The sequence below is a fragment of the Sycon ciliatum genome, chromosome 4 (genome assembly GCF_964019385.1).
Source record: "Sycon ciliatum chromosome 4, ocSycCili1.1, whole genome shotgun sequence".
Lineage (NCBI taxonomy): Eukaryota > Metazoa > Porifera > Calcarea > Leucosolenida > Sycettidae > Sycon > Sycon ciliatum.
Window position 1 is genome coordinate 20,813,726 of NC_088646.1, and position 11,810 is coordinate 20,825,535.

The 11,810-nt window shown below is 48.5% G+C and overlaps 2 protein-coding genes across 2 annotated transcripts; one reads left to right on the plus strand and one right to left on the minus strand.

The window, feature by feature from the left end:
* Positions 1–202: 202 nt before the first annotated feature.
* LOC135814955 (uncharacterized) lies at positions 203–8,834 on the minus strand. Its single transcript, XM_065328161.1, has 6 exons — positions 8,406–8,834; positions 7,320–7,903; positions 3,110–3,333; positions 2,557–2,717; positions 1,605–1,670; positions 203–1,272 (listed from the first exon to the last, which is right to left on the minus strand). Exons 1-6 carry the CDS (start codon positions 8,410–8,412, stop codon positions 983–985), a joined length of 1,332 nt encoding a protein of 443 aa, XP_065184233.1. The 5' UTR covers positions 8,413–8,834; the 3' UTR covers positions 203–982.
* Positions 8,835–9,652: 818 nt separating this feature from the next.
* LOC135814958 (translocation protein SEC62-like) lies at positions 9,653–11,260 on the plus strand. The gene has a single exon (XM_065328164.1). The coding sequence runs from the start codon at positions 9,978–9,980 to the stop codon at positions 11,070–11,072; it is 1,095 nt and encodes a 364-aa protein (XP_065184236.1). The 5' UTR covers positions 9,653–9,977; the 3' UTR covers positions 11,073–11,260.
* The last annotated feature ends 550 nt before the right edge of the window (positions 11,261–11,810 follow it).

The window sequence follows — 11,810 nt, forward strand, 5'->3', positions numbered from 1 at the left end:
GTGTGTGTGTGTGTGTGTGTGTGTGTGTGTGTGTGTGTGTGTGTGTGTGCACGTCCATGTGTGTGTGTGTGTGTGTGTGCGTGTGTGTGCGTGCGTGCTAGCCATGCGGAGTGTAGTACATTTTCACCATCATGTACTATTTTCTTATACTTCAAAGTACATTCTCATAGATTACGTGGGTTCCGGCAACATTTCTCGAAAGTGCGAATGAAAGCCAAAATGGTTAGTTTACTCGGTACTTATTAATTAACAAACACATGGCAGTCAAGCTGCTAATTAGAGAGAGAGGCAGACAGAGACAGACGGACACAGATAGAGACAGACAGACAGACAGACAGAGAGAGAGAGAGAAAAAGAGAGAGAGAGAGAGAGAGAGAGAGAGAGAGAGAGAGAGAGAGAGAGAGAGAGAGAGAGAGAGAGAGAGAGAGAGAGAGAGAGCGAGCGAGAGAGAGAGCGAGAGAGAGAGAGCGAGACTATTACAAAGAGATCAAATTTTAACGGCATTGTAGAATAGAGCATATCCGCAGCTTGAAAGGTTACTACTTGTAGAATAAATGTTATACATCATTGTCATGTGAATTTTCTCATAGGACAGCTGGATAGGGAACAAGAGTTTCAAGCCAAGTCAGGAATGGGGTGGATAATTATGTCGGAGCCAGGCGGACAATAGATAGGCCATGCATTATGTATGTACGCTGTATCTACAGGGAAATTTGCAAGACAGAGGATTTCAATTCTAGAAAAAAAATAGATTGACCACTTCACCAATGAAACTAAAGGCACAGACTTTCCTTATTACAGCAAGGAATACTATTGTCGCTGCCATCATGATATCTCTATCCTTTTCATGTTTATCACTCCAAATATACAAAATTGAACGGTCATCTGGTCGGTCTCTCGGATCAAGCGCCAGACGTGCAGAAGCAGTTGCCACTAGACTTCAAGTTCAGGACAATATGCTTCCAGTATAAGCACTGCTCGCCTAAGGACACTGGATCTGCCGAATCAAGCGAAACAGGCGTAGACTTGAACCGAGCCGCATCTGGATGCGGTCAAGAAGATGGTCCTCGCGGATATCAAGCAGAGCAATGCCGTCGATCTCTTCCTCTTTGAAGCGATGTGCATAGACAGCAAATCCTTCGTTTGTAACAAAATCCACAACCTGCTGGACAGTCCACTTTGCAACATCATTCGGCTGCGGCGAGTAGCCATCTGTAAACTGGCCGCGCTTGAGTGGGGTGTTTGCGTCCCTATACTCCGGTGCCTTCACAGCTGTGGAGCATTACAAACACACACACACACACACACACACGTTAATACATGTGTACGACGATGTGTAAACCAACTTTGGCTGTTGTCGAGCACAATGTGATCAGACGAAACACGAATACAGTGGCAAAGGGTGTGATTGCAGAAAAATGAAGAAAAAAAAAGGATATTTCGCCCAATGGGCATCATCAGGGCAGTGTTGACGCCCAATGCCGCAATGGGTGGAATGATGGCAATACTTTTTCATTCAATGTGTGCAGCTGAGAGCCTGTTCGGGTGATGGAAGTGTTTGCGAGTGCAAGGGAAACGGCGCAGTGGAGTTGGAGAGTTCTTACCTCGACGCACTCGCTTCGGTTCTGCACTGTGGTAGCCATTTACTTCAGTATGATCAGACACATACGCTGCAGGTGCGACAGATGTGACAGCAGCAAGAATCAAAACAAAGACATGACTGTTCTAGTACTACACATAGTACTGTACTTGTTTATGTCAGCCACAGCAATCTACAGTTCATTCATAAAAATACGACTGCTGGCTCTGGTGAGCTCCGGTAATTTGGTGACTTTCTGTGATTTTATCGTACACGGTGCCGTGCCGCGAGATTCGAAATTTGAAAAGGCCGGGTCAAACAAGGTACCTCAATTGGGGTTCAAACTGCACAAGGTACTGTGTGGCAAGTGAAGTGAAATGGGCTGGATTTTCATGGTGTTCCCCAATTCAGTGCTTCAGTACGGCAAAACCTGGCCACAATCCTATTCTTGTTATGGCTTGCTTTTTGGAGATATAGACTTTAGAAACATAAGTAGAAGAGCATTCCATGGTGATTGCAAAAAATTCTGCAACAAAACTCAAAATTTGACCCATTTTTGCCAAAAGCTAAGATATCATCTTATTATGAATGGACTGTAGTTAAAAAAGAAAGTCAACATGTTGGCTACTCAAACAGCAGAATCCAGTTGAAGGAAAACAGAACAAACTGTCACACTGTATGTTACATGTTATCTGGGCCGTAGTTCAGTGTGTGTGTCCAACACTTTTTTTAAACAGTTATAAGCAAGATGTTGTGTGGGCAGAAGGATGACATGCAACATATTGGTCCGGCTTTCTTTTAGTTTTAATCCTTGGCTCTACATCCGTGTCTTGTCTACATACTCACACTGTTGTCAGTTAGTTGACATCTCCCGACAAAGGCAGTGAGTTTCTCAGGATGCTCAACAGTAGCAAATGCAGGGACCAAGAAACCCACCGAGAAACTAGCCTGGCTCCCAGCTGACGTCTGCCACTTACCAGCTTGGCCCGCTCCGAGTGGCGTTGTGGTTCTCCGGCGCCGCTTTGCAGGCAATGGTGCAGAGTGACGTGGGGACCACTCTGGGTCACTCCTATTGGGCTTGCTGACTGGCAGCTCCTCTTCCGAGGAAAACGCAAGGTGGGACGCCATGCTACTTGCTCTGCAATAAAACAAAAGCGTATGACCGTATCACTTGTCAAAAGACTTGATAGCCTCAAACCAGTTACCTGTAATATCACACTACAACACTTCAGGAATGCAAACACCAGCATATCAATTTAATCCTGCACACAGACAAGGAACACTTAGCAGCTCATGCATGCACACAGGCACTAAAAGCCTCAGGTCTCGTTAACTGCTGTACAGTAAAACCTGTCAAGGCGACCACCTGTCCTCAGGAGAAGACTACTGAAACCAGGATCAAGGGATGCTGTTTCCAGTCAAATGCCCTGGATAAGGAGACCGCCTGGTAACAGAGACCACGCTTTGGAGGTCCCTTGAGCGGTCGTCTTGGACAGGTTTCACTGTATAGCGGACAGCAGCTGGCCTTACTTTGCTGAAGCAGGCGCTCTGATAGCTGGTGTCGTGTCCGCCAAAGCTGGTGTGCTTGTGGGGAATGGTGCCAAAGTCCACGTACGAGGCTTTCGCCGCTTTTCATTTGCCGGAGCAGTTTCAACCTTGATCCGAGATGCTCCGTGGGTGTGGCCATTGGCTGGAGTACTTCCAACTGGCTTTGAGCTTACATGATTGGGATTTAGCCTTCGACGCTTTTCCTCCTGCGCAGGATGGAGTCCAAGCACATAAAGAATATTAAAGATGCATACACGCATACCCAACAAGCTATACATGACAGTGGTTCAGAAGACAGATTGGCATCGTGTAGTACCGTACTGTTGTGGCTACTCCGAACTATTCCGAGTCCGAGCAAATTACAGTGAAGTTGGAGTGAACTGTGATCGAATGAACCTTTGTCACTTTCCGTGCTGGTAGAATTTCACCTATTTTTGCACCAAGAGCGGGGGGGGGGGGGGGGGGGTCCTGTCTCAACTATCCTTCTGTGTGTGACACCATTCCCAGAAGAAGAAAGCATTGCCGCTCCGAACAGTGATGCAAGTATTGACTGAATTAAAATGACATGGCGAAAGGTGCAGTGTTTTGCGACTTTCCCTGGAGTTGTAGAGACGTTCCTGGAGCGAAGTGGCAGACAGCAATGGTTTGGCTTGTTGTATGTCTTCATGAGCTTTCCGAATCAAGAAAAGCCGGCGATGCAATGGTTGAAGCCCCCCCCCCCCCCCCCCCCCCAGTATTGGGGTGACCAAGTTGACAAGAATATGTCAGTATCATGGTGAAAGATCACGCCAGTGTTGCAAAATAAGGATCCACGTGCGGAATTCGAACCCAGCACGCGTCTTTCCGGGACAGCGCCCCACCAGCTAGACTACTAGGGATCACACACACACACACACACACACACACACACACACACACACACACACACACACACACACACACACACACACATACACGCACCCGTGGCTCATTCTTGCTACATTGCTCCCCGCTCCCGGTAAAAGGCCGTGTCCTCACGCCGTACCTATTCACGGAAGGTACGATGGGCCGTGGGTTCAAGCCATTGCCAGGCACCAATGTTGCAAAAGAAGGATCCACGAGTAGGCCTTGGCGGATAATGCCGGCATTATATTGAGCATTATACGTAGTTTCGGGCATTAGATTTAGAGCATTTACGGCATTAAAAAGCATTATGTACCAGGTACTGTAGCCATATACGGGGCACTATACCCATTTTTGAGGCATTTCCCCTAGTACGTAGTAGTACCGGTAGAATGACGAGTCTTCTGCACTGCAGTGTCGGAAGTACAGTCGACATGAGAACAGTGAACACCAATCACTACGTATGACACTGGTGTTGCTGCGTAGAGATGTATCCGGGAGGATGTGAAACATGCTAATTATTTTGATGCTGGCCGAGCGCCTGGCATACGCAGCTAGCTCATGACTCAAGCTCAGTGCTGCGCTAGCACAGAAACCATGTGCTTTTTGAGACATAAATCCACGACTTCACGGCGTAGCTCATCCGCGGGAGGATGTGAAACATGTTAAAACTATGTTGATGCTGGCCTAGCGCCTGGCATGTGCAGCTCTGTGCATGCTGGGCTAGCACAAAAACCATGTGCTTTCGGGACATATCCACCACTCTACGAGGTAGCTCACCGTGCAGGCCGGAATGTCTTCCTCCGAGAATGAAAGTACATGTCGGGCGAGATGGTGGGACTGGGATACGGCTGGTCTCGATGAAGATATTCTTAGTGATACAGATGAGAGCGATGCTTTGGAAGCTCTCGCTTGTGTCGATGGAGCGCAAGTATCCAGGAAGCGATCGCTTCAACGGACCAGTTTAGAAAAGTCGGAGGCGTCCGGGTCGTCAAAACAAACCAGAATTGCTCACGGGAAGAGCACTGTGGTGGATGTCAGTCCCGCCAAGAGAATCGAGGAATTCCCGAACGAATGTCTCGTGGTGGACAGCGGTAAACTGGTGTGTACTGCTTGTCGCCTTGAGTTGTCTAAGAAGCGTAGTATAATAGTTAGCCACATTAAAACGAACTGCCACCAGAAGGGTAAGGCTGGCTTGGCCAGTGCGACGATCCGCCAGCAACTGGTAAAGGAGACATTTGTCGCCTATCAGAAGCGACAGCGCGAGCAGAAGGAATTGTCCGGCACAGGATTGACTGAAGCAGTTCCGATTGCAGCGTCCTTACGCAGGATCGAGGTCGTGCGATCGTTCCTGCAAGCTTGAATCCCGCTTGCTAAAGCCGATCAGCTCAGAACTCTGCTAGAGGACGGCAACACACGTTTAACCGATGCCTCGCAGCTGCGACAATACGTACCCTTCATCCTCGAGCAAAATACAGACCTGCTGAAGGAAGAAGTAGCCGCAGCTGACTACTGCGCTGTCATCTTCGATGGGAGCACTCACCAAGGAGAAGCATTCGCTATTCTGCTGCGGTATGTCGATAGGGATTGGTGCATCCAGCAGCGGCTCGTTCGATTTCATGTTCTTTCTAAGAAGTTCTAAGTCCGGCCAGCAACTTGCTCGTGAGCTGATAACATGCTTGTCGGTGAAGTTCGGCCTGCCGTCACACAAGATAGTAGCTGCTATGCGTGACGGAGCTGCAGTGAATGGTGCAGCACTACGTTCCGTGAAAGAGATCATGTACCCCGAACTCATGGACATCATCTGCTCTTCCCATTCCCTGGACAACGTCGGCAAGCGCTTCCAGATGCCCATCCTAACTGATTTCAGCCAGTGGTGGATAAGCCTATTCGCCAGAAGCCCAGTTGCTCGGATTGCCGGAGAGAGCGGACCAGCATAGACATCAGGTCATGCAACAACACACGCTGGTGGAGTCTGTGGGAGGTGCAGAACCAGCTGTTAACCCACTTCGGTGATCTGCTGCCGTTCGTCCAAGATCTTCAGTCATCCCCCTTCTGCCCGACAGCACCTCTTGGACATGCTTCTCAATCCTGAGCAGAACCAACAACTGTGCATGGAGCTCGCAGTGACCGTTGATGCCAGCCTACCATTCGTAACGAAGACGTACCTCATGGAGGGTGACGGTGACATCGTTGTGGATGCTTACGACAACCTGCAGGAGGTTGCAACAGCGGCGGCATTGCAGAATTACCACAATACTGTACCCGAGCATTGGCGAAGAAATATGCTGCTGCTGATGACGAGGAGCGGGCTGAAGAGATCTACCAAGAAGCATGGCGATGCGTGCGGCCTGCTATCACCTACTTCCTGCAGAAATTCAACCACCGAGATAGCCCTCTCTTCGGCATTGTGCGCCTGTTCAAAGCACTGAGGCTATTCTGCCCACTGCGCGTACGCAAGCTACAACCTGGCCTCAACCACGTCGATGAGCTGAGATTGCTTCCAGCTCTCGATAGTGACGACACCATCCAGCACCTGAAGAATGAGCTCCCATCACTGCTGGTTGCGGTGGAGGACATCGAGGAATGTCCGCCCAATCGCCTGCAGTGGTGGTGCGAGCAGGAGAAGCTTCCGGAATGGAAAAAGGCTGCCAGAGCTGTGTTCTGCCTTGCGCCATCATCAGCTGCTGCAGAAAGAGTGTTCTCGCTGCTGAAAGCATCTACAGCTGATTCTCAAGCCTCCCTTCTGGAAGATCACCTGGAAATCATGCTCCTGCTACAGTACAACCGGAGATCCTAAATGCTGAAGCTCCTATCTTTAACCAGATAACCGTCCCTCTGTTCCTTCTAGCATTGTTCACTCCTCCATGGACAATATATCTCGCATATGGACCCTTTGAAGTAGTTGTTCCTTGTTCGCGACCGGCTCCAATGGTTTGTGTGAATATCCATATTATATGCATATTTTATGGTCTATTGTGACAATGCTCCGAGCATTATATGCCCATTTTGATGCCTGATTCGAACATATAGGTACATTTTGAAAGCATTGCTAAAAGCATTAAAGCGTGATTTTCCGAGCATTATCCGCCAAGGCCTATCCACGGGCGCTACACCTAGCACCCCTGCTGGGCCCTGCATCTCTTTCAGGGACAGTGCCCTACAGATTAGGGAATCACACACACTCACATGCCCGTGACTCCTTCTTGCTACACCAATACAACATGTGGGCAGTAACAAGGCAATCCAAGCAGTAGATCTACACCCCTGCCTACGCACCCTGGATAGAACGTCTACGGTTTCTCCTTACCTTGACCCGTTGATTGGCAGGAGCAGGTGCGTTTTGGCACAGTTTGCAGGAGCAGTCCAGTGCGTGCACTTTCAGCAATCCATGCGCCACCGCCTGCTTCATCGGACGACCTTGGTAACGTATACTTCGCTTCCAGTCCTTGCAGGACTCGCGGCCGGATATGTACTGAAAGTCGTTGGGCGTGATCCACTCGCTTTTATACAGAATGCAAGCCCCTCTGCTGCCGCGAGCAAATTTCGATACGTGAAACTCCGCTTCGTTGTCTCCGCACTGTATTGATAATACACCATCTGTCTCCGTCGTCTCCCTAGCGGCGACCTTCTTCTCCTCTTCGTCATCCTCACTGATGTTCCCGTCGTCTGCATCGTCGCTTCCATCGTCGACTCCGACGGTAATCTCGGCACCGGTCACCGCCGTCTCGCCTTGGTCGTCGTCATTGTGCACGTCCGCACCAGGGTCTTCGCTAACCTCAATGTGCATTGAGTGGCCATCGCCACCATCAGCACCATCACCTCTGGCGTTCTGGGAAACCAAGTAAAGCTGTTTTGTAACCGATATCGGCGCACGCGTGGCGCGTGTCGTCCCTGACCCAGACGAGCAAAAAAAAAAAAATTATAGGATATTACTAATTATTACACTTACACTTTCGAATTATTTCACAGAAAGTAGCTGTCAAGTGTTAGTCAACGCTACACGCGATATATGCATCGATGAGACATGCCATTCTAGCAATAATTTTTTTCTTTTTCAGCTTGACAGTCTAGCCCACATGCACAGTACTCAGTAATAATGGCGCATTACCAATACTAGGCAATAGTAAAGGCCAAAGCAAAAAAATAACAGTTGCGAGGAAAGCAACTCACTAACTTGCAGACTCTAGTCACTCTACCCTTCTCTGCAAGAGCGCAACACTGAACAGTCGACAGCTAGACAGGAACACTGCAAAGACTGACTTCCCGTTCCATTCATACATCAAAAAAATGTGACACACACACACCACATCCAGCTGCACATGTCGTCAACGGAGCAAGCACACATGATGAGCTGAAGACATACATACAAACAGCTCTAGCTAGGCGGATTTACCTTCCATCTCTCCGCTTGCGCACTGTGCGCACCGTCCGCTAAATATTCAATACGGACGAACAGTTGGCTTCTTTGCGAGAGTCTGTTTACTCGAGTGAGTAGAGGCCTCCGTTCAAGAACACAACACGGCACAGTGATAAGGATGCTCCAACTTCCAAAGGAAAGTTCCGCACACTAAACTCATGACGGCTTCTTTCGCAGAGTCGACAAGTGCACAAGTCATAGCCGCTGTCGGAGCTTGCGCATGCGTTGACGCACGGTTTGAACAAAATGTCGCACCTAGCGCACTGTAGTACTTCCTCTATACGCTCGCGTATCGTACTTATAGATCTTACTTTTATAGGCCTAGCGCCTGTCGTCAGCGAGTATCGACACGCCGTTCGCTACCGCAGTGTGGCGAGAAAGCAGCCACCACACATCATGGAGTACTCGTACTCAACTAGCTATCAGCTGATCAGTACCTCTTGATATTTGTACTTTGTACTGTTGAGGCAACGAACTGAAATAATAAAAAACAAACAAAACAAACAAACAATAATTATTAGTATATTACTATGTTGTGTGATGCTCGGTATAAAATGCTGAATTATGCTTTCTTAAAATTAATGCGAGGGAAAAAAGAGGACCAAAAGTTTACAAGTAATACAGTGTCAGTGATTTTGCTACATTCATTATGCGGGAATTATACCAATATTATTGGCAATAATGGCAACGACGTAACCTGGTAACAATACATTAGATTACAACGACTGGCACAATCAGGCATGACAGCACGGCTTATAACTATAAGGGGCAATATTCACCAGGTTATTTCCTGTATTACAAGTACTGTAGTTAGTTACATGACTGAATGAAAATAATTCAGTGGTAATAATTATAAACTTAATATGCCTGGAGCTAGCATAATCTTCAGCCAACATCGATTCGTAAGGACTAGGTTATGACTCCTGCAAGGGCTAAAACACATGCACATCCGCTTGGGCGTACACACACACACACGCGCGCGCGCGCGCGCACACACACACAGTGACCGTGCAGCGTGAGCACTCAGCAGTGACAGCATGCATATATGCCGGCTATGAACGTGTCACTGACGTCACGACGAGGGAAAAAATATTCTAGGCCCCATCGCTATAACAACCAAAATATGGCGATTGCACTTCCCACAGCCTGGATCAAGGAGTCGTCAAAATACGACTCCCTGGGCTGCTAGACTGCAAAAGTGCCACCTCAGCTTTACAAAAAAAGACAAAAATTCAGGCACAAAGGCAAAGGCCTGATCTGATGAAAGGGAGCCAGCGAAAAGTTCGGTAAACGTTGTTCTTCTTCTACGTTCTATTGCTGTCATTGGTAAAAACATCACTTACGGCCCTAGTAAAAAGCTAATGGTATTGATGGCATTGGTGAATGTTACAGCAAGTCCCTAATCACAAGAGTCGTGCTGCATTCTGGAAATTCTAATTTTCTTGAGAAATTAGGATATTTAGATTGGATAGTTTTTTTGATACCAGACTACCTGCACGAGTCGAACTTCTTTATCTTAGGGCTGGGTCGTCGTGGAAGACCTTGAGTATGGACCGGAGGGCCAGACGCCGCAAGCATGCTCCCGCGACGACTCCGACGAAAGAGGAAAAACGTGAGATGGATAAGGTGGCCAAGTACATGAAGAAGACCTTGAAAACTAAGCAGGTCACAGTGAAGGGGGAAAACCTGGAGGTGTTCACAGGTTCCAAAGCCGTGGATGGCCTCATGGAGTCCGAGTGGGGAGGTGCTAGCAGGCGTTCTGCCTCAGGAGAAGCCGAGCTTGCCTTTCCATCACGTGTCTCTGCAGCTAACTACTGCCAACGGCTTCTGGAGAATGGCTATTTCCTGCGAGGCTTTCGTGTGGAGGTGACGTCCAGCAAGGACAAGAAAGGACCAGACCAAGGTGATGGTGATTCAAAGTCCTCTGCAGCTCAGCGTAGGAAAGGTAAAAAAGAAGTAAGCGGCGATGGCAGTGGAGCAGAAAAAGAAAAGAAGCAGCAGCCTGAGAAAGCAGACAAGTCAGAGAAATCATCAGAGAAGAAGACGAAGAAGAAGTTCAAGATTGGCTTCCACGAGCGTGAGGATCAGTTCTTTGAGGATTCTTCCTCTGAGATCTTTATCTGGCAGTACAATCCGTCGTCATGGCGTTCAACCCTGATCGGCCTTGCCTTGCTGACGCTTGTTATCAGTCTGACCATGTACCCGCTCTGGCCGGATTGGTCCCGTGTTGGTGCCTACTATGTATGCCTTGGTCTGGCCGCTTTGTTAGGCTTGCTGCTGTTGGCCGAGCTGCTGAGGATTGTCATATTCGCCGGTATCTGGCTGACGACGTGGGGTAGAGTTCACTTCATGATCCTGCCGAACCTTTACGAGGATGTTGGTTTCTGGGACTCGTTCAGGCCGGCGTTCTCGCTCGAGTACATGGGGAAAGATTTGGATGATGATGATAATGATGATGATGACAATGAGAACGACGAGCGGGCGGAGAAGCGCGAGAGAAGCGTAGATACCGGAAGCGACACTGACCGGCCTGATGATGATGAAAGCGCGTGTAGGACCGCTGCCACTCTCGAGGCGGACAGCGCGGACGGATCCCATTCAAATGAAACAACCACCAATGAAGATGGTGATGGAGTGAGCTGAGATATTTTCTTTTATGCATGCGAGTCTTTATTAAATATTGCCCTGCTGGTCTGCGCAAGAACTGTTTTTTATCTAGATAACACTGAGCTTTTCATTTCGCATTGGTTTTTTACTCATACCTAATTTATCGCACATATTCTCCTGTGTATCGACAGCACAACGGTCATCCGCAAGTGTGTTCTGCTTGACACTGTCCAAAATGTTGTTCCAGTGTACATATGTGTGTGTGCATGTGCGTGCTAGCGCTTTATCTGGTGGTGACTTCTGTGGTGGTGTTCACCCATGCATTGTCTCCAAAGCCTGGCTTCAATGTTCAGGACAGTTATTGACCATAAATGGGCAACACTATTACTGTAAAGTATCGCCAGAGCGCCCCACCATCTCGTCCTTTTGTGGTCGTATCGTGGAGGTGGTCTCCTGTCTGTAGGTCCTGCGACACGAACGTTGTACACATATTGCTCGTTTTGCAGACAATCCGTACCTTCAACCAGACACGAGCCCCACACAAAAACCTGCTTAGTGTGACCTTACTTAGTACACTAAGGTTCTCACACCGTACAAACTTCGTTGCACTCTGTCATACGATTTTCCTTTCCCTGGCTGTAAAATCAAGGTGGGGCGCTCTGGCGGTACTTTAGGGGCCATCTGGCGTTAACGATAATTTTCACGGAACGGAAGAGTTTAGTTGCGACCCTCCCCCACCCACCCACCCCCTTCAACGAAAAATATATTGACTAC

Excerpts from the sequence above, each read along its gene's own strand:
- LOC135814955 (XM_065328161.1), bottom strand. Across the intron at positions 3,334-7,319 it reads CTGCCAATCAACGGGTCAAG|GAGGAAAAGCGTCGAAGGCT; the intron begins GTAAGGAGAAAC and ends CATCCTGCGCAG. Across the intron at positions 2,718-3,109 it reads AGAGCGCCTGCTTCAGCAAA|AGCAAGTAGCATGGCGTCCC; the intron begins GTAAGGCCAGCT and ends GTTTTATTGCAG.
- LOC135814958 (XM_065328164.1), top strand. The coding sequence starts at position 9,978 with ATGGACCGGAGGGCCAGACGCCGCAAGCATGCTCCCGCGACGACTCCG.